The sequence below is a fragment of the Pipistrellus kuhlii genome, unplaced genomic scaffold (assembly GCF_014108245.1).
Source record: "Pipistrellus kuhlii isolate mPipKuh1 unplaced genomic scaffold, mPipKuh1.p scaffold_m20_p_44, whole genome shotgun sequence".
NCBI classification, from domain to species: Eukaryota; Metazoa; Chordata; class Mammalia; order Chiroptera; family Vespertilionidae; genus Pipistrellus; species Pipistrellus kuhlii.
In genome coordinates this window covers 246,807-271,108 of record NW_023425545.1, presented here as the reverse complement: position 1 = coordinate 271,108, position 24,302 = coordinate 246,807, and the positions used below count along the sequence as shown (strand labels likewise).

Sequence of the window (24,302 nt, the reverse complement as noted above, 5' to 3'; positions counted from 1 at the left end):
GAGAATGCTGTATTTCTAATTCTTTGTTTTGCTCATAGTTATTTCTTTTGCAAAAGCACAAGAAACTGGTTTTTAAACTTTCTGGAGCCAGGGACTTCTGAAAATCCCATCAACAACACAGCACATAATGTGAGAGATTCAACCTTGGAAGCCCAGCCATTCTCAGGAGGGAGCGATGGGCCTCAAGGTTAAAAAGAAAAAATTATCGCCGAAACCGGTTTGGCTCAATGGACAGAGCGTCCGCTTGGGGACTGAAAGGTCCCGGGTTCGATTCTGGTAGAGGGCATGTACCTTGGTTGCGGGCATATCCCCAGTAGGGGGTGTGCAAGAGGCAGCTGATCAATGACTCTCATCGATGTTTCTAACTCTATATCTCTCCCTTCCTCTCTGTACAAAATCAATAAAATATATTAAAAAAAATAAAATAAAATACCGTGGAAGCCCAGCCATTCTCGGAAAGGAGCGATGGGCCTCAAGGTTAAAAATAAAAAATTATCTCTGGCCAGATTTGTAGCTTAAAATTTTTTTTTTCCTAAAGGATACATAGGAAAGTGTGAAAATCATAAATGTACCTTTAAAAAATTCTTTATTAAAAAAACAAATAAAAATGAAAAAAAATTCTTTATTGATATTTTACAGAGGAAGGGAGAGAGAGAGAGCTAGAAACATCAATGAGAGAAACATCAACCAGCTGCCTCCTACATACCCCCACAGGGGATGTGCCCGCAACCAATGTACATGCCCTTGACCAGAATCAAACCTGAGACCTTTCAGTCCACAGGCCGACGCTCTATCCACTGAGCTAAGCCGGTTTCAGCTATATAGATGTACCTTTTTATTTTATATATTTATTTAAAAATGTATTTTTATTGATTTCAGAAAGGAAGGTAGGGTGAGAGAAACATTAATGATGAGAATCATGAATCAGCTGGGGATCAAGCCTGCAACCTGGGAATGCGCCCTCAACCAGGATCAAACCTGGGTTCTTTCAGTCAACAGGCCAATGCTCTATACACTGAGCCAAACAAGCTAATAACCTCTTTTCAACAGAAGGTTTGAGTGCCAGCTGCTTTCCTGCATAGAACTGGGTGCCATCTCAATGGGAACAGCTCACAGCAGAATCTTTGGCATAGAATTGGGCAGCATTTTCACCCCAATGGGAGGCAGGGAGAGACTAGGGGCTAAGGTTTTGCCAATTAACTATACAGTGATGGTCTCTCACAGAACACACTCCTTTCACCAGATGAGTGGATACCAACGCAGAGGCAACAGGAAGTAGGGCCCCATTGGCTCTCACACCTTTCAGAGTGCAGTACAGCTTGATCAAAAAGAAAGGATAAGCCCAGCAGGGGTGGTGTGGACCCATGAACCAGGAGGTCAGGGCACATGCTGTGGTTTCAGGTTGCGAGCTCCATCCCGTGTGGGGCGTGTAGGAGGCGGCCCATCCATGATTCTCATCATAGATGTTTCTATCGCTTTCTTTCTGAAATCAATAAAAATTAAATATATATATATATATATATATATATATATGCACACACATTTTTTAAAAGGGTAAGATAATTGCTGCGGAAGCTCTCCTGTGCAACACATACAGAAAAGGCTATAAAAAAGAAAAGAGAAGGCAAGTTATTTTTATCTGGGGTCTAGAAAAAGTCAGTGGCTAATAACCACTTCACCCCAGATGGGACTCGAACCCACAATCCCTGGCTTAGGAGGCCAGTGCCTTATCCATTAGGCCACTGGGGCAGTACGCAGGCGCGGCGCGATCATTTGGCTTTTGATTGTGACGGGGTTAGGCTGCGTAATGACGTCATCCCGGAAGCTCCGGGCTGTAAAAAATCAAGATTGATCGCGCAGAGGGATTGCAGTCCAGAACCGAGAGTGGGTGGAAGACTGCAGAGGTTCGAGGGAATAGGTTCACGTTTGAAGTTTAACAGTGTGCTGACCTCTCCTTAAGAGAGGACTAGAACCTTCCACCTCCTGAGCCAGAGTCAGGCAGTTTACCCGCTGCACCGCACATGCCCTTAAAGGTGGAGCTCTGCGGCGATGCTTCTTTAGGGTGAAAAGGACGCACCGCACAGACGTCGGCTGCATGGACTGCATCCTGGTTCCGCCTTTCATTCATCCTGAAGCCCAGCACCGGCCCTAGTCGCCTGAGCAGCCGCTGCCACCAGCGAGGAGGTTGCACCTGAATAAGATATTGCTCGCTGTTTTCACACGAGGACCGCGTGGCCTAACGGATAAGGCGTCTGACTTCGGATCAGAAGATTGAGGGTTCGAGTCCCTTCGTGGTCGAGTCTCTCCTTTTTGACGAGGGGGCGGTGGCTCGCGGCTGGGGCCATAGCAATACCCCTCGGCATCCTGGTGGCCTCCCTCCCCTCCCCTCTCCTAGTCCCCGGGCCCGCAGACACTCCCCTTCCGAGGAACTCGCTCTCTCCTCGGCGGTGCGGGTGCGCGCCGCCGGGCGCCCTTAGGTCTCAGCTGGCACCTCCCAGTCTTTTCCTCTCTCTCCAGCTTTCCGCGGAGCCCGGCGAGTGTACCCTCTGGTTGTCTAGTTGGCTTTCTGCAGTTTGTGCTAAATACGGGTCTAGGGATACGACAAAAACGGACGAGATTTGTGCACGTGCTGCTGAGCATTACCATGGGCCACGAGGGTGGGGCGTTTTATCTCGCCCCAGTGGCCTAATGGATAAGGCACTGGCCTCCTAAGCCAGGGATTGTGGGTTCGAGTCCCACCTGGGGTGGTGCACGTGGCCACCTTCTACGGGTAACTTTTGATCCGCGAAGGTGCGGACCCTCCCGTGCTGCACGCGGGCAGCCGGGGGCGCCGATCCATGTGGTTTGGGCCGCGTGGCCTCTGACCCCCGCCCGCTCCCTTACAGCCCTCCCACCGCCCCGCTTTTGCAATCAGGGGGTGTCTGCCTGGCTCCCCTCCCGTGCTCATTGCTGCCTTCGCCCTCGCGGTCCTGGGAACACGCTGCACCCTCCCTGCGTCCTGCCCTCCAGCGCCGGCTGTGAGCTGGGGAAAAGGAACGGGTGCGGGTTGCTATCGGGGAACCTTTGCTTTGGGGCCTTTCTGTGTTCCGGGCCGGTGCGCTCGGGCTTTTCTTTTTTTCTTCTTCCCCCTAAGATCCAGCTGCAGCGGAGAGAACTCCTCAGTTTAAAAAGTACGGCTGTACCCCAGGTGGGACTCGAACCCACAATCCCTGGCTTAGGAGGCCAGTGCCTTATCCATTAGGCCACTGGGGCCTGTAGGTTACAGCTTCCGTATTTTTCTCCTTAGTAGTCAATGGGACTCCGGGTCTTTCAGGACAAAAATTAATGGGGCACACGTTTACTGGGGGACACCGAGTCGGGGGTGCGCTGGGATGGGCTTCCGGGGCTCACGATAGACCCGGAAGATGCAGGAAGAGGCTGTCCTGGGAGGTGAGCTGAACCACCGCCCGTGGCCGCCGGGGGAAGCACTGTGGGCTGGGGCTGCGGAACACCCAGACGGTGGCCGGTGAAGGGGTTCGAGCTGTTATGTCCACCCCTCTACGGAACGGACAGAAACCCCAGGGACTTCAGGGAAAAAAGGTGTGGGACGTTCACGAGAACAGAAGAGCCTCAGTCATGAGTGGTGAAACAGACCCTGGACAACTTCCCCATCGCGAGGCAGGGACACCAGGGGGAACAAATCCTTCTACATAATGGAAATACAGGTATACCTGAGTGGCCAGATGATTATGATCTCTGAACGCATACTAATCTGGCCACGCAGTGTGTGTATATATATATATATATATATATATATATATATATATATATATATATATATATATATATATATATATATATATATATATTATATATTAGAGGCGAGGCCCGGTGCATGAATTCGTGCATGGGTGGGGTCCGGCCAGCGAGGGGACATGGGCGGTTGGCCAGCCTGCCTGCTGGTCGAACTCCTGGTTAAAGGGACAGTTTGCATATTAGCCTTTTATTCTATAGGATATACACTGAGTGGCTAGATTATTATGCGTTCAGAGATCATAATAATCTGGCCACTCAGTGTATATTCATAATGTACATGCTATGTACAAATGCATACTATACAGAAAACAAATAGCCAAATAGATACTTCGCCTTAATATTTTATTCCTTTAAAACTGTTAGCTGGAGCCGAAACCAGTTTGGCTCAGTGGTAGAGCATCGGTCTGCAGACTGAAAGGTCCCAGGTTCGATTCTGGTCAGGGGCATGTACATTGGTTGCGGGCACATCCCCGGTGGGGGGTGTGCAAGAGGCAGCTGGTTGATGTATCTCTCTCCCTTCCTCTCTGTAAAAAATCAATAAAAATATATTAAAAATAAAAATAAAAAATAAAACTGTTAGCTGGAAAGCAGTACAGATTAAAAAAAAAAAAAAAGGCACATTTTTAAGCCAGTGACTGTCCCGTTAGAATCCATTCGCATCTGAAAGCCACAGCAGAAGCTTCAGCCACGGGCCCTGCTTCCCCATCATGCCTGGTTGGCACCTGGCCTCCCCCTCCTCCGCAGCGGAGGGCACAGTTTTCTGCCAGCTCAGTAGAGGGGTGGACATGATTTTCCGTTTCTCTCCAAAGTGCGGAGTCTGCAGAAATCGATCTCCTTCTTTCCACATCAGCAAGAAGGGCTAAATGCATCTGCATCGGCTCCCGGCTCCTGCCCTCACTTAAATCAGTCAATTTATCTGCTTGTTGAGGTGAAACATGCATGTGGCCAAGCGTACAGCTCACAGGCCCCAGAGCTGGGCTCTTAATCTCGTTCCCCCAGGACATACTCAGCCATTAACCACGTGTTTATTCACTGAAGCCCCACAACCACCCCAGGAGGCTGGCAGTGATATCATCATCCGGTTTCCAGACGGAGAAACAGATTCAGAGAAGCCCACAGCTGGTGGTGGTGGTGGGGCATGGGGGCTGGGGAGGGGCCGGGCAGGGACTGGCCAGGGGAGGCTGGCTTCAGAGCCCATCCTCTCAGATACAGTCCACTGTCCGGGCTGCAGGCAGGGCCAAGCTCTTCGCTTGCTGGCATGGCCAGCTCCTCCCTTCTTCAGGCAAAAACTTCTGACCTTCCAGCCAGAACTAACGGTTCCTCTGCCGCCCACAATGTCGAGACCTTCCTCATGTTACTTCTCACGTTTTAGGCCATGTTACCGCACAGGGTTCCCCTTTGCTTCTCAGCCATGGAATGGCCGTTCCCTGGGAGAAAGGACTGGTCACTGCTGACTCCCTGGGGCCTCAGAGCCTCATGGACTCTGAGTGGTGCCTGTCCTTGCTCCCCACCGGGCTCTCATCCCTTGAGGGCTGGGCCATGTCTCCCACACCCTTTGTGTTTCCTAAGTCAGTACTGAAGGGTCCCCGCTTTGCTTACGCTCAGGTGAATGAGGTCCTGCTCACACAGTGTACGCAGTGCTCTGCTCATTGTTTTGCACTGAGGGCACCACAGTGCAGCATTTGTAAATGAGTGAATTAGATCAAAGTAACACAGAACAGTCTGTGGGACTCACACGTGTCACAGTGATGTGCTGCCGTCCTGCTGGCCTGGTGCTGCCCACACCCCCCTGCAAAACCCGCTGTCCAGTTCCAGTTCCCTTTTCCTGCCCCCAACATGGCGCCTGTGACAGCAGCGACCCCATGACATTCCTTCCCACTCAAGCGGTTCCCTTACCCACACTTCTTCAATTTTAATTTTAATTTTTTACCCACGTTTCTTCAACTCGAAAACCGCTTAACCCGAATTTGAGTCTCCACAGGGAGCTGGTCTCCCTCCCCCTCCAGACTGCCTCCCTGGTCCCCCCACACAAACGCTCCTCACGTGGCTTCCTCAGTCTCTCCACGCCGGCCTTTCCTTTGGTTTTACCCATCCTGTTCCCGCCAATGGGCATGTGCTGCTCGCCTTCCTGACTAAACGCTGTCCCTTTGCCACGGCCCAGCTCAGAGGCCACACGGCCTCAGCCTCCGCCTGACCGTGCTCCTGGAGGGCGGGCACAGGCTCGCTCTGGTCCCCGGGCTGGGACTCCCCTTCCCCTCCGGCAGATTTCAACCCGAGAGGGGCAGGGGCTCCGTCCTGAGCACCGAGAAGGGAAGGCCCGGCCTTTAGAATTTCATTTTATTTATTTTTTGCATGTAGAATTTTAGTGCAGCTACTACATGGAGTGGATGAGGTGTGACATGTCATCGCCTGGAGACCTCTGCCACCCTCCCTCTGAGCGGACAATCCCGATGGCTCCAATGTCGGAGACGCACTAAAACCGGGAACAGCAAGGCTGTGGCCTGCAGCACTGAGCTCCTGCCGGCTGCCCGGCCGCAGCGGAGGGCTCTGCCAGCTCCGGAGGGTGATTTCAGTCCATATCTACCCTCCTGCCTGCCTTTGTGGCAGAATTGATCCTCTTTTTTCTCAGCCTTTCCCGGTTCATGTTTTCTATCCTGCAAAAAAAAACCAAAACAAAAAAAAACAAACAAAAAGATCCCAATTAGGCCCAGGTGCCCCATCAGTGCCTATCAAAGCGGGGAGAGAGCTGGCAGCTCAGCGGGGGCAGAGCAGCTAAACAAGCAGCACCAGCTCCAAACCCCTCCCATCCCCCCCCTTTCCCACCTCTCTGCTGGGAGCCCCGGCGTGGCCTGCCCCCCAGGACTCCGCTGGAGGAAGCTGGGGCGCTCCCGGGCACCTGATTCTCCGGAGGACAGCATCCTCCTTGGACGGCTCCTTGGGCGTCTGGCTGGCTTCGGCGATCATGTCTCGAATTTTCTGCAGGCAGTCTGCCAGGTTCCGCAGCTGGTAGCGGCTGCACTCGGAGGTAAGGATCAGCTCTCCCCGCCTGTTGATCTTGTTCTTATACTGCAAGAGACAAGGGCAGAGCCAGCGTGCCCCCGAGGAAAGGCTGGGGAGCGGCTGCGGCGTAAAGAAGAGGAAGGGGCCGGCGTTACCATGACGGCCATCTTCTGGCGCACCGGCTCCGCGATCCAGTCGGCGGTTGCCAAATGGAACCTGATTTCGGCCTTGGAATTCACTGGAATGAAAGGGCCAGGGAGCACGGGTCACTGAGGCTCCAGGGAGGCTCAGCTCCCGGGTGACGACTGGCGACCATGAAACAAAGGGAGGCGAGAAACCCAACCAGGTGCCCTGTCCTGCGCCAGCGTGGGGATCCCAAGCTGCCATGGAATGAGCCTGCCAGACAGTGCGGCGCTTCGGGACGAGGATAGCTCCGGGAAGGAATCGCCCAGCGCTTCTCTTACAGCTTCCGGGCTGTGAATGGGGGATGGGCTCCACAAGAACCAGGGGAACCTGTGCTGGGAGCTGGCTGCCAACTCGCCCTGTGGTTTCCCTTTGTTTAACTCTCAGGCCAATCCTAGTCCCACAACCCACAGCTGAGAATCCGACCGCATTCCAAAGAATAAAGAGGATTATTGTAAACTGGCGGCATTTAAGCTTCTGATGAAAAAATGCCCTTTATGCCCCATGAATGCAAACACAGAGTCCTCAAGTCGGACTTCTAAGTCTTAAAGTGAAAGCACCCGCCCGGTACCTTTGTTAACGTTCTGGCCTCCAGGCCCGCTGCTCCGACAGTAAGATATTGTCAAGCGATCTGCGAACACCACACACCAAAGAATGGTTACCTCCTGGCAAACTCTCTCACTTCTCTCTCAAACACTCACATATATATATAGCCCTAACCGGTTTGGCTCAGTGGATAGAGCGTCAGCCTGCGGACAGAAAGGTCCCGGGTTCGATTCTGGTCAGGGGCATGTACCTTGGTTGCGAGCACATCCCCAGTAGGAGGTGTGCAGGAGGCAGCTGATCGATGTCTCTATCTCATCGATGTTTCTAACTCTATCCCTCTCTCTTCCTCTCTGTAAAAATATCAATGGAATATATTAAAAAAACAAAACAAAAACATATATATAAACCTAACATTCGGGCCAGAAGAGATTATTTGTAGACTTCACAGTCAACAGAGGTCGGAAAATGATGACCTGACCGTCATGGCAGCCTCTGAGCCCCTGGCTGATGACAGGCTTTCTGCCTCCTACAGGCATGCGCACACCTCAGAGCTCAGATGCAGCTATCAACCCGGCCACGGGGTGTCCTCTCCCTTGAGTCACCTCCCTTTGTTCCAGTATCACTTAGTTTAATTATATTTATTTAAAAAATATATACATGTATTATTGATTTCAGAGAGGAAGGGAGAGGGAGAGAGAGAGACAGAGAAACATCAAGGGTGAGAAAGAATCATTGATCGGCTGCCTCCTGGTAATAGGTCGACACTCAACCACTGAGCCACCCCAGCCGGGCTGATTTTATTTATAAAACCTAATTACTCACCTAGAGGAATATCGTTGGCTTGCTTCGCGTCATCCTGTAATGCAATGCACACAGCGTCAAATACATATCACCTGCGGGGTGACTCAAGTCCAGGGCACCAAAGAAATGATGGAAAGCCACAACACACATGGAATACGACGACTTCCAGGTTCCCAGCCAAGTCAGAGCAGAGGACACAACAGCTTCCTCAGACTCAGGAGGTACCGTCTCAGAAACACCCCTCCAGGAAAATGGACTGACTCGTCTCCAGCCTCCCTCCCCCCACCTCGGCTAGGGTCGGGCACCATGGAGGCCTCGCTCCTCAGAGGGATCACTCCACTCCTCTGCCTCCAACCCTCCACCGGGTCCCCATGCGGGCCTGCTTGCTGGCCTGGAACAAGCAGGGCGTGCTAACTGGTTTAAGGTGGCTACACTGCTGTTCGCTCCTCAGGGATGCCCGCCTCCCCCCTGTTCTCTGGGCTCACTGCCTTCCTCATCCAGGCCCTTACTCAATGTCACCTTCTCCGGGGCCTCCCAGGCCATCCCACTTAAAACTGCAGCACTATGCCCTAACCGGTTTGGCTCCGTGGACAGAGTGTCCGCCTGGGAAGTGAAGGGTCCCAGGTTGATTCCGGTCAAGGGCACATGCCCGGGTTGTGGGCTCGATGCCCAGTGGGGGATTTTGCAGGAGGCAGCTGATCAATGATTCTCATTATTGATGTTTCTGTCTCTCTCTCTTTCTCTCTTTTTCCTCCTCTCTGAAATCAATAAAAACTATATATTATTAAAAACAAACAAAAAAAAAAAAACCCTGCAGCACTACCTCCTCCCTTAGCACTCCTCTTCCAGGCTTTAGCTTCTCCAAAGGAAAGCACCACTCACATCCTCTGTTCTAGTACTTATTTTTCCTATCGCGGTCTCCCTCCATCAGAATGCATGCCTCACACACATTAGGATCTTTGTGTTTTGTTTATTTTATCCCCGTGCCTAGAGCAGGGCACCAGGCTTGCTCTTCACAGAAGTCTGCTGAGTGCGTGAGTGAACCAACGAACGTTCTCTCCCAGGCCTGCAGGTGGACACTGAACGGAATAGGCTGGGTCCCCTCTCTCCCGCCCCGGGCCGATCCACAGCCTGCACACAGCATCCCGAGGAAACGAACGGGAGCCCCGTTTCCTCAGGGGTGCTGGGGTTCCTGGAGGCTCAGGACAGGGTAACTTTCCAAAAGACTCCAGAAGGGAGCAACCACCTGGCCAGCCTCCTGCCTTTCCTGTGCCCTCTGCAGGGCCAGGCGCCCACATTCTCCCTGGGACAAGAATCGGGGCCTGAAAGTGAGGGAACTTCAGGAAAAGTGGGGGGTCTTGCGAGCAGCACATCCTGCGCGCTCTCCCAGCACCCCCACACTACGGCCTCCCCGGGCGCCCAGCCCCGCCCAGTGGCCGCTCTCGGTTGCCCGGGCAACCAGCTTCCTTCCGCTGCGGTCCCTTGGATTAGCGGCGCGCACAGCCAATAGGGCCCCGGCTTTCTGACGTCACCTGGCAGCGCGGGCCCGCCCCTTCCGCCTGGCCCACCCGGCTCACCGGGACCCTCCACGCCGTGTCCGAGCCCCGCGACTCCGGGTAGAGCTTGTCCAGGCTGTAGCTGCTCTGGAACCCGGCGCCGTCTGCCTGCTTGTGCAGCTCCCGGCGGGGGCAGCGCGGGGGCGGCGGCGGCAGCCAGGCTCTGGCTCGGCTCAGGCCCCAGCGCAGGCACCGGGCGGCCGCCATGTTCGTCTCCGGGTTGCTTCCGGTGGGCGCTCCCTTCCGCGGGCCGCCAGGTCGTGTTTCCCGCTGCACTTTGGTTCCGAGCAACTTTTAGCGCCCTCTGGGCGGGGGAAGGTGGCTCTCCCGTGGCTCCTGTTAGAGCTGCCTCCGCGGGCTTGGCGGTAGGGAAGACGTTGGCCAGACGGCGAGCTTTAAGGGGAGCCTCGTAGCGAAAGAACCCCAGGTCCGTGTCCCCCAGAAACACCTCCGGGACCGCTCTCCCCATCTATGAGGTCTGCCCTGTCTGGCCTAGTTCACCTCCTTCCCCTTTGATCCTGCTATACTTATTTTTCCAGCTTATTGCCTGTCTCCCAGCCGGAATGGAATAAGCTCCAGGGAGGCACAGGCCCACTGCTGGAGCTCCAGCACCCAGAACCTGGCACATGACAGTCCTCAATAGGCACCGATAGGACCGCTTCCTCGGGAATGTGTTTGTGAAAGTTGATTTCCGCTGGAGCGGAGTTTTAGTAACGCCAGGCTGGCTCGTTCACAGGTAGCTCTGACCAGGATCCGCTGAGCAGCTGTGGAGGCTGTAAGGACAAACACCAGGTGGGAAGAGGGGCAGCAGGTGGAGAAGGAAGAGTAAAGAGAGGACCACGCCCACCCCGCTGCCTTTGGGGGAACCATCGGTTTTGCGGAGCAGGATGGCAGCCTCTTCCAGCCAGGGGGTAAGGGAGGCCCAGGAGGTAGGCCCAGGAGGCCCAGGCAGGCTAAGCAGGACCCTTTTACAGGGCTGGTAAGGCATGAAATACAAAATTGAGACGTTTTAATCCCAAGAAAGGTTCAAAGTAGAGCAAGCCGTGTTTGGAAACAGCTAAATGTTGGCTGAGTTACTGTGCTGAGAGGCAGTGTGGAAATGAAAGCAGAGCCGAAGGAATGTTAGTGATTATTAGTACCATTAGTGGTTTCTTAATGAGTGCTATTTTTAGGAAAAGCATAATTATCCAGAAAAAGATGTCCCTGGGGCTGTTGGCTGTTTCAAACAGGAGATCGTCATCAGATCCAGGTTTTACCACCTTAGCTTTATTGATCCAGGCAAATCTCTAGGAGGAAATGCACTGCCCCCTCCCCCAAGCACCCCCTTTGTAAACCCAAACGAGGAAGAGGGTGGCAGTTGGCATATGCCTTTTGGGTTCTAGGTTGGAAGGGGAGTCTCCTGGATCCCTCCCTGTCTGACTTGGTCCCAAGACCTCAGAGGGAGCAGAGGCGTCTCCAAGGTGACGGCAATAAGCTTCTCAGGGGAGCAAGCCAGGTCCCTGGCTCTGGGATTATGACTAACAAAGTCAGACCCGTTCTGTGGCATCGTTGCTTTGCGGCTGGACTCCAGCCCCGTGCGTGACCCAGAAGGACAGGGAAAGGAAGCTGCAGATTTCCACGGCCCCAAATAAGCAGGCTAGTCGGGCCATCTGGTGCCCTGGATTCTGGTGGAGGAGGGGGGAGAGGAGTGGATGAGACAAGTCACCCTGGATGGAGAGCAGCTGCCAGCCCCTTTCCCGCGGGGCGGGAGTCATCCAGAACAGAGGCCTCTGGGAAGGACAGGGGGAGGTGCCGCCTGCCCTCAAAAAGGGAGGCGGAGCCAGCCTTCCTTCCCGCCTTAGTCCTCCAGAGGCCGAGACAGCGCTTCAGGCACCGGCCCTTCTCTGTGGCCTGTGAGCTGGGCTACCACCAAATTGGCTCTTAAAATTCAACGTTAGCCCAATTGGTGTGGCTCAGTGGTTGAGCGTCAACCTATAAACCAGGAGGTCATGGTTCGATTCCAGTCAGGGCCCAGGCCTGGGTTTTGGGCTGATCCCTAGTTTGGGGGTGTGTAGGAGGCAGCCGATTAGTGTTTCTCTCTTGAAATATATATACATTCCCTATTTCCATGTAATGTTGAGGGTTTTACATGGAAATAGGGAATGTTCAGTATCACATAGTGGGATTGGATCAGGTCTGTGTTCAAATATTTGAGACTTTGAACTACTAACAACCTCTAAGCCTCAAGATCCCCATCAGTAAAACAGATTTTACAGCTGCCTGTCAGCGGGCAACAAGAATTAGCTGCTACTAAGGCATGCTGAGGGCGTACAGGTTTTTTGAAGGAATTTCCTTTTCCTTTCAGAGAGCTGGTGGCTTTTGTTTTTTCTCTGCAGCACTGGGGAGGGAAGTCCAGTCTGACTCGCTGTATTCCTCACCTTTCCTTTTCCCCCAAGGTGCCGGGCAGGCAGAAAACAAAGGGGTGCAGCGGGGTGCTCCCTGAGCTGACCACCGGGGGAAGGTCATGGAAGCATTTCTCATGGGATTAGGACCCAGAGCCCGCAGAATTGTCCACATGGAACTGAAGTGTGAAGGCAGCAAGGAACTGAGCCCCTACAGACTCAGGAGCCTTTTCTTTGGTTTCTGAGGTCAAAGCTGTTGGCAGGTGTGGGTTGGGAGCTGCGAAATCTGTCCAACAAGGAAGGGGCACAACCATGGGGTGCCCTCATAGCGGGCACTCATAAACAGCAGCCTCTGAGACCTCCCCTTCAGAGCTCCCCGCCGCCATGCGCGGGGCTGGGGTGGGGGGATGGGGCTCGGGAAGCCCTCTCCCCAAAGCTGTGATGTGTGATGGAGGCGGGTGGGTGAGACGCACAGAAGCACATGGGCCGGGCCTTTTCTGCTTTAGAATACTGGTGCATTTTTTATTAAAGAAGAGAATAAAGCATTTGCAAATATATTTCTCTCATGTATACTTCAAAGGTGATGCTGGTGGGCTGCTACAGAACTGGGGACCAAACAGGCAGGAGCCCTTCCCCCACCCCGACGCACCCCCCCAACCCCCTGGATGACCGACACGTGGGGCCGGGAGCTGCCCAGCCCCAGAGGACAGAGGGCTCCGAGGTGTGCGACGGAGGACCGGCCCAGCTCAGCACAGTGCCGCCCCAAAAGCAGGTGGCCCGGGGGGAGCGGGTGCTGGAGACCCCTGTCCCCTTAGAAACAAGTAAGGCATGAAGGTTCCCGCCGGCCTTCACCGGGCCATCTGCTCCTCCGAGTTCTGGGCCTCGGGACGGGCGGCAGAGACGGAAGCCCTGAGAGGCTCAGGGCTGGGGCCTTGGCATCCCTTAGTTGCAGCTGGACTTTCTAAAGCCTTAACCAGAGTAAGCCCTGACCCCGGGTCCTCAAGGCCCCCGAAGGGGCAGGAGGCTAAGAGCAGGCTTTTATGGGACGGAGACATGTCCTCCCTCCGGGGGGGTGTTTCAGAACCGTTCAGTGGGGGCGAGTCTCAGGCCACCCAGCAAAGGGGGCGGGTGGATGCTGGGACCCTGGCTTGTTTCGCATGCCCAGGACTTTGTGGGGGCAGCAGGTTTGCTGTGGGGTCAGCTAGGGGGAGCATGGGAGTGAATGAGACACGTGATGGTCCCTGAGGTGGGGTTAGGCAGAGGCCAAACTTGAGTTGCAGGTGGGGTGCAGAGATGGGGACGCCCCACCGCCCAGACCCTGGAAGGCTCAATGCCCAGAAGGCATTTCCAGAACTGGAACCCAAGGAGGTGGATCTGGGGGAACGGTGCACCACTGTGTATGGCTGCGAGGAGTCCTGCTCCCCTTCTCTGAATGGCTACAGGTCTGCAGTGGGCAGAGGGTCTCCGGGGAGAAGGCCACCTCACTACGGTAGGGGTGGGGTGGGAGTGGGGGTGCAAGCGTGTGGGGAGGGGCAGGGGCACTCCAGGCCAGGCTGAGGCGCTCTGCTCTGCATGCAGGGCCATCTCTGACCTGGGCAGGGCCCTGGGGGTGGGACAGCTGGTGCAAAGGGAATGACAGTGTCACAGCTGGGGAGAAGCAGTGGGTGGTCACGGAGACCCCGGGAACTGGCCACTGCTGGCCCTGGGGTCCCCCTTCAAGTGTTTCCAGTTGTGGCAAGGGGTCAGGGGGACCTTACATTGCAAATCTCTCAACAAAATCCCAAACTTTGGGGCAAAACAAAACAAAACAACAACTGGTCCAGATGGCTTTTCGAAGCCTGGCCACAAATCTCAGGTCAGAAAGCGGAGGGCTGGGAATCCCCAGGGAAGGGGGACGTTTGGCTTTGAACTCTTCGCTGTGCCTCGGGCTGGCACAGGATGGGGAGGGTTCTGAGGCCAGGCATGTTGACGTGTGGCTCGCCCCCACACCTGCAGGGGGCACTGTGCCCACCAGCTCCCCGGAGCGGCCTCCATGGGCCTTACTGCTGCCAAAGGCTCCCTCACTCCCCAGCGGCAGCGGCCCAGGCTCGGGGCCCGGGCCCGGCTGGGGGAGGCACAGGTCACTTGCTGCTGTGGGTCTTGACCTTGGTGGCGTTGATGTCGGCCTTGGTCTTCTGGATCCTGAAGAAGATCTCCTTGAAGAGCGCCTTGTACTCGGGCTGGCTCTGCTCCAGCCGCTTGTCCACGGCCTCCACGTGCTGGCTCAGGCTCTTCTCGCCCGCCCGGGCCTCGCCCTGGCCCTCCTCGCTGCCCCCCAGGTCCCTCCACGAGCTGTCCCGGGAGATGGGCCGCGAGGTCTGCACGCCCGTGTGCCGCACGCCGGCGCGGTGCTGCCGGCACTTGCCGAGCAGCTCCTCGTACTTCTCCAGCAGCGCGTGGTACTGCTCGTCCACCTCGCGCAGGATGGACATGCCCCGCCTGCGCACGCTGTTGGCGTGCAGCGTGAGGTTGCCCGCGTGCCGGCTGGCAGCGTCCTTGGCCACGATGGCGTTGAGCGCCGTGTCGCTGCAGCTCTTGCGCACGGCGTGGCTGGGGGAGGTGGCCGGGGAGGAGCCGCCGTCCCGGGCCCCGAATTCGTGCCCGCTGCCCGGCTGGGGGTCGTCGGCCTCGGGGGCCTGGGTGAGGGGCGCCAGCAGGGCCTCGGCCAGGTGGTCCTCCCGGCCCAGCAGGTAGGTCTTGGCCTGCTTCATCTGCTGCAGCTCCAGCAGCTCGGCCTCCAGCTCCTGCACGCGCAGCCGGCAGCCCTCCATCTCGCCCAGCTGCTGCTCCAGCTCCGCGCACTCCTGCAGCACCGAGGCGAACTCGCGCTCCGCCCGCTCCTTGCGCTGCCGCTCCTGGCTCACCTGGGAGCGCAGCACCCCCACCAGCGTCTGCAGGTTCTCGTTCTCCTGCTCCAGTGGCCGGGGGCCCAGCTCCAGGGAGGAGCTGTGCAGGCGGAAGGCATCATCCTCGCACCTGGGAGAGGGGGGTGGGGGCGGGGGCTTTGGTCATGGGCAAGGCTGGGAGCCCAGCCCCGGACACTTCCATCTTTCTGGTCCACGGAGCTATGACCACCCCAGGCCTGCAGTGTCGGCCCTCCTCGGGCTCCTGTGCCTCGCCCACACCTTCAGCAGGCGCCCCTCAATGACTGAGAGGCACCGTCTTTGGCAGCACCCGCATTGGAACGCCCACCAGATACCCACGGGTGTTACATTCACAGGTCGTCTCCGTGAGGGTGAAGGGCACTGAGGTGCCGTGGGAACCCCTCCCGCTTATTAACAGGCAACCTGGGTTCAACCTCTGGGTTCAACGTCCTCATCGGAGCAGCGGAGATGACAGACACCTCACGGCACTGCCCTGACCGTTAAGCTGCTTAGCAAAGTCCTGGGCTCCTGGCCAGGGCTCAGGGATCACCAGCTGTGGGCTCGTCAGCCACGGGACCAGTCTCGCCATCAGCACGGACGGTGCACCAGCCCACCCTCTCCCTGCTCTCCCTAACGGCACCCGGGCCCTCAGACACCTACCCGGGGCTGCTGGTGCACAGCTCCTTGAGGCAGGGGAAGGTGTGGATGGTGCGCCTGCGCTCCCGCTTCTCCCGGCGCACTCTCAGCTGCTCCAGGCCCCGAAGCTGCTCCACCTGGGCCTGCAGCTCCTCCACCTGGGCCTGCAGGCGCTCGATGGTCTCCGTCAGCCTGGGGGGTGGGGGGGACGCAGGGAAGGGACTGTCAGGCAAACTCACTACCCTCCCAGGTCCCCAGCCTGGGCTTCTGGAGAAGGAGCAGCTGTCACATCCCTGCGCCCTGTGCCCACAGCACTCCCAGCCCTGGGCCTCCCCTCGCCACCCCTCACACCCTCACCCACCCCTCCCCTCGGCCTCACCCGTGGATTTTCTGCTGCGCAGCCTTGCTCTCCAGCACCAGCTTCTGGTTGGTCAGCTCCAGGTCGCGGGCCGTCAGGTCCAGCTGCTCGTACACTTTGGCGTGCTGCTCGTTCACCTGCCGCAGCGTGTCCAGCTGTTTGGTCAGGTACTGGGGGTCGGCAGGGGTGGTGGGTGAGTGACCTTTCAGAACGGGGTTCGGGAGACTGTGCCTGGGCCCTCCTCCCACCTCTAGGGACAGGTTTTCTTTGCGGGTAAAGACGGTGGGAGCGGCTCACCTCGATCTCCTGCACCTGCTCCTCGTTGGTGGCGTACATGTGCTGCAGGGACGCCTCCAGCTCCTTGTTCCTCTCCAGCAGCGTCTTCCCCAGCTCAGCGGCCAAGTGCAAGTCTGGAGGGAGGGGCGAGGGGTGTGAGAAAGAAGCCAGAGGACCCCCTCACGGTCTGAGCATTCATTCTGAGCTGGGCCTCGGGGACCCCAAGGCGAGCAGGACACGGGCTGATGGGGAGCCCCCGCTCGGGAGGGGATGCAGGCCAGGAGCAAAGCTTTGCACTGGCTGTTGCTTCTGCCTGGAATACTCCTCCCCCCGCCCCCTCCCCGGGCTCATCCCTGTCTGCCTTCAAGTCCGTGCTTCATGCCCCTCTCTCCAGGAGACTTCTCCCAACTATCGGTTTTAATGGCACCACCCTGTCCCGCACCCTCCCCACTTAGCTGCTTCTCCTTAGCAGGATCACCACCAGCGCCCACAGCTTCTCCCTCACCTGTCGCCTCTCCTGACCATCAGCTCACAGGGCAGGGGGTTAGCCTGTTACTTCACGGATATCCCGGGACCTAGATCAGTGCCTGGCACCGAGCAGGTGTATGAATCTTGCTCGAAAGAGTGAGTGAGGAGTGTGAGGAGACCCAGGGACAATGACTTGGATGATAATAAGGGAGAGCGTCTTCCAGGGCCGGCGGTCGGCTGGCACTGGGCAGCCCTGGCGTTGGGCTGGGAGGGGACTGAGAGGCGGCAGGGCGGGGGGGGGGGGGGCTCGCTGCCTTTTAGAGTTTGGATGAGCTTCAGAGCTCTTTGCTAACGTCCTCCTTCTCTGGATGGCGGCCCGAGCGTGAAGGGTGACTTGCCCAGGCCCCCAGCGGGGTGGGAGCCACATTGAAAGCAGAATCCAGGCCTCCTGGTCCCCGTTGGTAGCATGTGGTCCTCGTGACACGTCCTCTCTGGACCCTCCTCTCCCCCCTCACCTGATCTCGCGTCTGGAGGACCGGCACCTCCTCTCCCCTCCCAGCCAGAGGGACATGGACACCTGTCAGGCTGGGAGGGGACCTGGCCTGGTTTGGGGGGCGGTGTGGTGGGGAGAAGAGGGGCCTGTTTGATCTCTTCTGCCAAAACGCCACCCAGGAAAGTGGGATCCTTGTCCCCCGACGAGGCCTCAGTCGAGGCCAGTGGTCTGAATCCCGACCCAGAGGCGCGAGGGAAGCTCTGACGGGGCCCAGGCTGCGGCCAGGGACCGAGCTGGGCGCCATGTTCCCTTTCCAGAAGGACTGGTGGTTCTAGGGCCCCTGGAGGATGGAAGGCCTCTGTACTCCCTCCTGGCACGTTCCAGAGACACAGCGGGTTCAGTGGGCCGCTCCCTTGCTCCCGACAAGCGGGGCTCCCCTCGGGCAGCCCCGGAGCAGTGACTCCAGGTGGGTCCAGCCAGCGGGGGGAGGACTGGCCTCAGCTTACAAAGCCAGAGGGGACTCTGACCGGCCACCGGCCTGGACCAAAGTCCTAGCCGTCCATTCGGAACAAACCTGGAGCCTGTTCCCACAGACACACACAGGCGAGATTCTAAAACAGCTTTAACACGGGCAGCATGCAGCTGGCCCGAGGCCAGGTGAGGGGGCGGGGGCTGTGCCCAGATGTCACCAAGGAGGCCCTGGAGCAAGGCCCCGATGACCATGGCTCAGCCTGACAGACCAGCCGCTCTCCTCAGCACCTTCCTGCCTCCCACAAAACCTCAGCTCACACACATCTCAGCTAGAAACCATTAGCCGTGAGCAGCTCATTAACCTGCTGACGGTGATGCCAGGAAACCCCCGCTACCTGGCAGGTGCTGGCGGGGGAGTGAGGGAGGGATGTGCCAGCTGTGAGCTGGGCGGGTCCACAGAGGGAGGGGCTGGGTGTGAGGCTGTGCACTGCAGCCCTGCGTGCTGGGTGCCCGGTGGAAAGTCGAGGGCCCAGCAAGACCACCCCGAGGGCCACACTCGGCACGTCCTCCCCGGGATTGCCGGCAGCCTGGAAAGAGGCCGTTGCTATGGGGTCGTCTGCGCGGGTGCGAGGGGCCAGGCTCTGTGGGTGGCCTGTGTGGACCCCCTGCAGAGTCCCAGGGCTCAGAGGGCGCGAGGGACGGTCCTGCCCTCTGCCCTCTGCCCTCTGCCCTCTGCCCGTCCTCCCGGTGAGCATCGGGCTGTGTGCGTTCCTGTGGCGGCTGAGGCCACACTAAGACCAGGGACAGGCCCCGGGAGGCAGCGACCGTGACCTGGGCCCCGGTGACTCAGGACCGGGAAGAAGGAACAATAGGAGCTGGTGGGGGTGGGGAGAGTCTCAGGGACAATCACAGGGAAACTGGATCACAATGCAAGCTCAGCTGGTCCAAGCTGCCAGAGGGGATCTGGAGAAAGGTCTAGAAGGGGCACAGCCAGGGGCTGAGGGGGGGGGGGGGGAGGGCAACGGCTAACAGAGGGCTCCAGGGAGGGAGGCCTGGGAGTGGGAGAATCGGGGAGCTGGCTGAGCCAGAAGCCCGAGGAGTGAACAGTGGCCACAACCAGCGCACCGGACCCCGCCAGGGAAGGTGCAGCCTCCGGCTCCTGCAGCGGCTGCCCCTGGACCAGCTGAGGTGCTGCCTAGGAGCAAAGCCCCAGAAGCCTGCGAGGTCACGGCCAGGAGACTGGACGTCTTTGAAAAGAAATGCTGAAACCCCACTGCGCCCACTGATTGGCGTCTGGTGGGCCCCACGGACTCGGGAACAGGAGGCAGGAAAGGGACAGGGGACAGGCACAGGGAGGACAGACTAAGAAGGGGGGGCCGGGGAGGAGGCCATCTACCACCTGGCCGGGCTGCGGGTGTCCCGCTTACAGCCTGCAGGGCCTGAACGTCAGGAACTCTGTGTCCACAGAATTGGGGCCGGGCACCCAGTCTCGGTGCCACGCCGGAGCCCTCGCTAGAGACTGAGTCTCAAGGTCAGGCGCCCAGGGCTTCAAATGTGTGACTCAGCAGCCCTGTCTCAGCGGAAAGAGGCACCCACAGGTCTGCGATGGGAGGAGTGTCTGTGCTTACTGATTCATGGCGCTTTCTATTTTTACGGTGCCGGCAGGGGGCAGGGGGCAGGGGGCAGGGGGCAGGGGGCAGGGGGCAGGGGAGCCAGGGACCAGGGGGCAGGCGGAGCCAGGGACCTGGCTAATGGGACACAACAGCAGCAGTCAGTCAGCTCCCGGGAGAAGCTGGGGCCTGCCCTGAGGGGGCCGTGCTGCTCCAGAGCCAGGCGGCTGGGCAAACACTTCTGAGCACTGAGGGGCACCGGGAGCAGCTGGGCAGAGCGCTGGGAATTGGGTAGAGAAGGGGGCGCAACAGGCCTCTGATCCCCAATGGGGCCGGCTTTGGGCCAATACTCATGCCACCCTCCAGCTCCCCATGCTGGCCCCCGGGGTGGTGCCCCAGTACTTGTGCGGGGACTTCCTCCAACCCCACCCCAGCTCCCTAGGCCTTGCTTCCCATCGCGCATGGTCTTTCCACGTTGTCCATGCCTGTACGGCGACCCCTATACCTCCAATGCCTGCCCTCCTCCCTCAGCCCAGGGAGCACCTGCCCCCTCCGCTCAGAGGGCCTGTGTGCGAATCCTCGAATCTGCCTGCCACAGCGCCCCTGCGGCTACCGGCTGCCACCGGCTTCCACCATCTCCTGCCTCCTCTGCGGGAATGTGGAGCCCCGCGGGCAGGTCACCCCCAGCTCAGCACTCATTGGTGCTCGGCCCTGGTTCCAGGGCTCTGGGTGCCCTGCTGAGGCCAGGAGGGGCGGCTGGCTGCAGAGGCCACCCCCCACCCTGGCCCAGAGCGGGCACCCAGCCCGGCGGGAGCTGGACACCGCTCCCTCTCCGGGAGCAGCACGTCTCCCCCCTCACTCCCTGCTCCTCCCCCCACAGCTGGCCGGGCATGGCGCCAGAGACTCCGTAAGGAGCAGGAACGACGTGAGGCAGCAGTAATGTCAGCATCTGCCTCCTGGGAGGGGAGGCCATTTTCCAGCCTCTCCTCCCAGGCCGCCTCTTCCATGAAGCCCTCTCACTGCACTGTCACCCGCACCCAATCACAAGCCCGGCTCCACCTGGCCACGCAGTGGGCGGGGCTGGGGCTAGCCCAGTGTCTGACCCGTAAGGGGAGCCTGGTGGGCGTTTGTGGGATGCAGGGATAGTGCCAGGGTCGGGAAGGGGTTGTCACAGCCGGTACTGGGCCTCTCGCTCCAGGCAGGGGAGCCGCGGGCAGGCTCTCGGGCAGAGAGTACGGCAGAGTGCAGCCCAGCACGCCCGGTCCCACACCAGGCCTCAGAGGCTGATTACCCCACATTCCCGAGCTCAGGACTGAGCCTCATTACCGCAGGTCTGGCCACGTGAGGATGTGGGTCAGGGCCAGTGACAAAGACTCTGGGATCTGGGTAGGTGTCTCCCTGAGGTAAAAGCCAGGCCTGGGGGCCGTGGGTGGGGCCCCGGAGCGTGTGCGTGTGTGTGTGTGTGTGTGTGTGTGTGTGTGCGCGCGCACACTCAATCAGACTTGTGTCCACACCTGCCCACCCGGGACTGTGGTCACCTCTCCTGGACCCGCCTCCAGCCCTGGCTCCAGGAATGAGGTGCTCTTGTGGGGAGAGGGTGGATGTGACTCCAGCCCAGCAGGCCTTGGCTCTGACCCTCAGGCCTACTCCTCCTTCCGGTCCTAACAGCCCGGCCCCGGCTCTTAGTGATGTCACTTCGGCCACCTCATCACCAGCTTCTAACCCAGTTCCAGGGGCCCTCGCTGCTCCCAGAGGGAGGGGGGAGGTGGCTGCCTCTAATCTGGCTCTTGCTCAGAATTGCCAAACCTGACCCCCAAACCATGAGCAGCTGGGGGAGCGGCGGGTTTTTGGGGGGAGGGCCAGGGGACCCCAAATCTTCACCTCTCCCCTGGCTGGGTAGAGGGGAAGGGAGTCGGGGAAACTTCCCGGGAGTCTTAGAGGCTCAGGAATTCTGGCAGGGGAAAAGGGTGTCGCTGGGTTTGGGATAAGATCATTCTCCCCCTCCCCCCCACACGCTCCACCCCTCCCAAACACCGGAGGAGCCACGTCCCGGCCTCCAAAGAATTCCAGCCGGGAAACCAGGGGGCCCTGGGCAGAGCCTGCCTCCCAGCTGGGTGGGCGAGCGGGGTGCAGTGTGGCCCTGTCCTTCGGGGAGGAGGAAGGCTGTTCCCCCCACTTTGGCAGGTCTCCCCGGGCCGGGCCGGGCTCCGCGGGCAGCGCGCCCCTCCCCTCCACGTCCCCGCTCTGCACACGCAGCACCCATGGGAGTCCGGCCGCGGGGTGCCGCTCGGCGCTCCCGGGGGTGCCGCCGCCCAACAATGGAGCAGCGGACAGAGGTCGGGGCGCCCCTCGCTCTCCGGCCCCCCTCCGTGCGCACTCACCCTGCTCCAGGTCCTGCTGGTCGTACCAGGGCTCCTCGTCCTCGGCGGAGAAGTCCTCCATGCCGGCGGCCCTCCGCATGCCCGAGGGGGCGGCGGGCGGGCGGGCGCGGCGGCGGCGGCGCTCAGGGCCGCGGCGCGGGGCCCGGGACAATGCGGCGGCGGCGGCGGCGGCGGGCCCGGGCTCCCGCGGCGCGGACTCCGGCTGCGGCGGCCCCGCCCGCGCCGCGCCCCTCCGCCATCGGCCGCTGCCCCGGCGCCCACGGCGGGCCGAGGCGCCGCGGCGACCGGGCCCGGCGGGGTCCTGCGGGGCCGGGATCTCCGGGCGGCGGCGGCGGCACAAAGGGTAGAGGGGAGGGACGCGGGCGGTTAGGCCACAGGGACGCCGGCCCCGCAGGCAGGGCTGGGAGCTAGGAGAGCGCCGGCGCCGCGGCGGCCGCCCCCGGCCCGCCTCCCGCCCGCGGAGCCCCCGGCGCGCCCAGCGACCCCCGCAGCAGCGGCCGCATCCCGGCCGCGTCTGCCCCGCGTCTCCCCAACCGCCCGGAGCTTCCCCAACCGCCCGCTCCGCGGGGCGGGGCCTGCCGCCGCCGCCCAATCGGAAGGCGTATGCAAAGGTAGAGGCGGGGAAGGGGCGGGGCCTCCCTGGTGCCCTGGTTTGGCTGTCAATCCGCCCCTTCCCTCCAGGCTGGGCTCCTTGGGTTTACTACTAGGTCTCACTGTCTGAAATTATTTTATTTTATTTACCTGTTATGTTTCTCTAGCTCTGGGTCACCTGGCAGCAGCAAGGAGCTTAGCTTTTGTTCACGGCTGGCTGCTCAGTGCCCAGAACAGCCTGGCTTGCTGACACCATGAATGAGTGTTCACTGACAATCACAGTACCTGTGAGGGGTTGAATGTTTAAATCCTGTGCCTAGAAACCTCAGGCCGGAGGAGGCGAGGTTGGAGGGCGTGTTATGCGCATTCTGGGCCTTCCTCTTTAAGGTTCCATTGCCCTCTCCTTGGGATCCATGGCCTATATCCAACGATACCCATTAAAATAAAAAACTTTCACCTACCCAATTATTCTTTCCTTAAAGGAGTTTTCAGACTCCAGCATTCATCTAGCTCATTTTTGTATTATTTTTTCTTAATCCTCACCTGAGGATATTTCTTCCATTGATTTTTGGACATAGGGGGAGGGAAAGGGAAAGACACAGAGAGAGAAACATCAATGTGAGAGAGACACATCGATTGGTTGGGATGGGGATCGAGCCTGCAACGGAGGTACATGCCCCTGACCAGAATTAAGGCTTCAACCCTTCAGTGCTCGCCGATGCTCTAATCACTGAGCTAACCAACCAGTGCCATCTAACTCATTTTTATTAGGACCCACTATATGCTGGCACTACTGTTGAAATACCCTGATTATATCCAGCCACCCTCCCTGAGCCCCAGTCCCAGGAGCAGTGCCTGGTGGGGGCGAGATGTCACCAAGGCTGGATTCTCCTTGGACTCAGGCTGGACCCCCCTCAGTCCCATGAGGCTGGGGTGGGTGGGGATGGGCTGAAGCTGGGCAACCAGCTCAGCCAGGTTTGTGGAGCCTCCCTGACAGCTTCCCAAGGGGACAGGGGATGGAGGATGGAGGCCCAGGTGTCTCAGAGAGCTGTGGATGCCGGGGATGGGGTCCTGCTGTGCACCAGGCCTGTGCCGGGCCCTTTGCCAAATCCGGTTCCTCAGAACCCCGGCTCCTTGGCCAGTGGGACCACTCCTGTGCCTTCCCGGCAGATGTAATCCTATTTCCGAAACTGTGGCAGGAGGAGGAAAACGAGATGTGCCTTTGCAGCAGGAAATTCCTTTGTCTTCCTGAGCTCTTGGCCAACAAGCCCTGGGATCCATTGCAGGCCTTTTCCTCTCAGCGGAGTCTAGAGCCCCGTGGCTGGGACTTACAAATCAGCTGATGGTGGGAGCCCCAGAGCTGGTGCCTCATCTGTGGGTCACACAGACTATTTCCTTGTCAGGAGCATCCAGACACCACGGTGACTGGTGACCAACTCAACCGCCCCCAAGCCTTGGGCTCTGTGACTCCCCTGCAGCCGGTTTCACACTCCGGGGACTAGGGGCGCGGGGGGGGGGGGGGGGGGGGGGGTGGGGGGTGGGGGGAGGCTTCCCCAGACCCCATCGGAGGAGCTCCCCGGGCCCTAGAGGCGGGACTAGAGCCCAGATAGGGACCCGTGGGAGCTCGGAGCCCGATGCAACTGCAACGAGGCAAACACCCTCCCTGTGGGGTGCGCTGGGGACTCTGACGTGACCCTCTGCTGGCACATCCAACCCCCAGCCCGCCCCATCGGAAATGACTGCGCCCCCGGTGCTGACATGGAGGGTCTCGGTCACTCCCAGTCCCCCTGGGGGAGGGCTAGGGTGCCTCTGGGCCTCTGCCACCTCCCCTCCACTCCCTTCCCGCTCATCTT

General features: G+C 59.1%; 2 protein-coding genes and 4 non-coding genes across 9 annotated transcripts; 2 read left to right on the top strand and 4 right to left on the bottom strand.

Moving 5' to 3' along the window:
* Window positions 1-1,676: 1,676 nt before the first annotated feature.
* Window positions 1,677-1,749, bottom strand: TRNAR-CCU. Its single transcript has one exon. It is a non-coding gene; the product is annotated as a tRNA-Arg (tRNA).
* Window positions 1,750-2,225: 476 nt separating this feature from the next.
* TRNAR-UCG lies at window positions 2,226-2,298 on the top strand. Its single transcript has one exon. It is a non-coding gene; the product is annotated as a tRNA-Arg (tRNA).
* A 376-nt stretch (window positions 2,299-2,674) lies between these two features.
* On the top strand, window positions 2,675-2,747 carry TRNAR-CCU. Its single transcript has one exon. It is a non-coding gene; the product is annotated as a tRNA-Arg (tRNA).
* A 432-nt stretch (window positions 2,748-3,179) lies between these two features.
* Window positions 3,180-3,252, bottom strand: TRNAR-CCU. Its single transcript has one exon. It is a non-coding gene; the product is annotated as a tRNA-Arg (tRNA).
* A 2,861-nt stretch (window positions 3,253-6,113) lies between these two features.
* On the bottom strand, window positions 6,114-10,132 carry MRPL58 (mitochondrial ribosomal protein L58). 3 transcript variants are annotated; one of them, XM_045572183.1, is made up of 6 exons: window positions 9,903-10,132; window positions 8,347-8,380; window positions 7,550-7,609; window positions 6,951-7,033; window positions 6,692-6,861; window positions 6,114-6,444 (listed from the first exon to the last, which is right to left on the bottom strand). In XM_045572183.1, the coding sequence occupies exons 1-6, from the start codon at window positions 10,086-10,088 to the stop codon at window positions 6,198-6,200; spliced, it is 780 nt and encodes a 259-aa protein (XP_045428139.1). In that variant the 5' UTR covers window positions 10,089-10,132; the 3' UTR covers window positions 6,114-6,197. The 3 variants fall into 3 exon arrangements, with proteins under 3 accessions (XP_045428139.1, XP_036268030.1, XP_036268032.1); XM_036412137.2 differs by having other exon boundaries at window positions 6,228-6,449; window positions 9,903-10,127; XM_036412139.2 differs by having other exon boundaries at window positions 6,228-6,449; window positions 9,990-10,124.
* Window positions 10,133-12,755: 2,623 nt separating this feature from the next.
* CDR2L (cerebellar degeneration related protein 2 like) lies at window positions 12,756-22,374 on the bottom strand. Of its 2 annotated transcripts, XM_045572182.1 has the most exons (6): window positions 22,144-22,374; window positions 21,859-22,103; window positions 16,457-16,569; window positions 16,181-16,329; window positions 15,826-15,993; window positions 12,756-15,277 (listed from the first exon to the last, which is right to left on the bottom strand). In XM_045572182.1, exons 2-6 carry the CDS (start codon window positions 21,935-21,937, stop codon window positions 14,383-14,385), a joined length of 1,404 nt encoding a protein of 467 aa, XP_045428138.1. In that variant the 5' UTR covers window positions 21,938-22,103; window positions 22,144-22,374; the 3' UTR covers window positions 12,756-14,382. The 2 variants fall into 2 exon arrangements, with proteins under 2 accessions (XP_045428138.1, XP_036268009.1); XM_036412116.2 differs by having other exon boundaries at window positions 21,859-22,374.
* Between the last annotated feature and the right edge of the window lie 1,928 nt (window positions 22,375-24,302).

Bases quoted from the DNA above. Each gene is read 5' to 3' on its own strand.
- MRPL58 (XM_045572183.1), bottom strand. From the start codon at position 10,088: ATGGCGGCCGCCCGGTGCCTGCGCTGGGGCCTGAGCCGAGCCAGAGCC. The intron at 7,610-8,346 runs GTGAGTAATTAG...TGGTGTTCGCAG, and splicing joins AGCCAACGATATTCCTCTAG to ATCGCTTGACAATATCTTAC. The intron at 6,445-6,691 runs GTGCCCGGGAGC...TTTGCAGGATAG, and splicing joins GCTGTCCTCCGGAGAATCAG to AAAACATGAACCGGGAAAGG.
- CDR2L (XM_036412116.2), bottom strand. From the start codon at position 21,937: ATGCGGAGGGCCGCCGGCATGGAGGACTTCTCCGCCGAGGACGAGGAG. The intron at 15,994-16,180 runs GTGAGGCCGAGG...CCCACCCCCCAG, and splicing joins GCGCAGCAGAAAATCCACGG to GCTGACGGAGACCATCGAGC. The intron at 15,278-15,825 runs GTAGGTGTCTGA...CCCCTCTCCCAG, and splicing joins CTGTGCACCAGCAGCCCCGG to GTGCGAGGATGATGCCTTCC.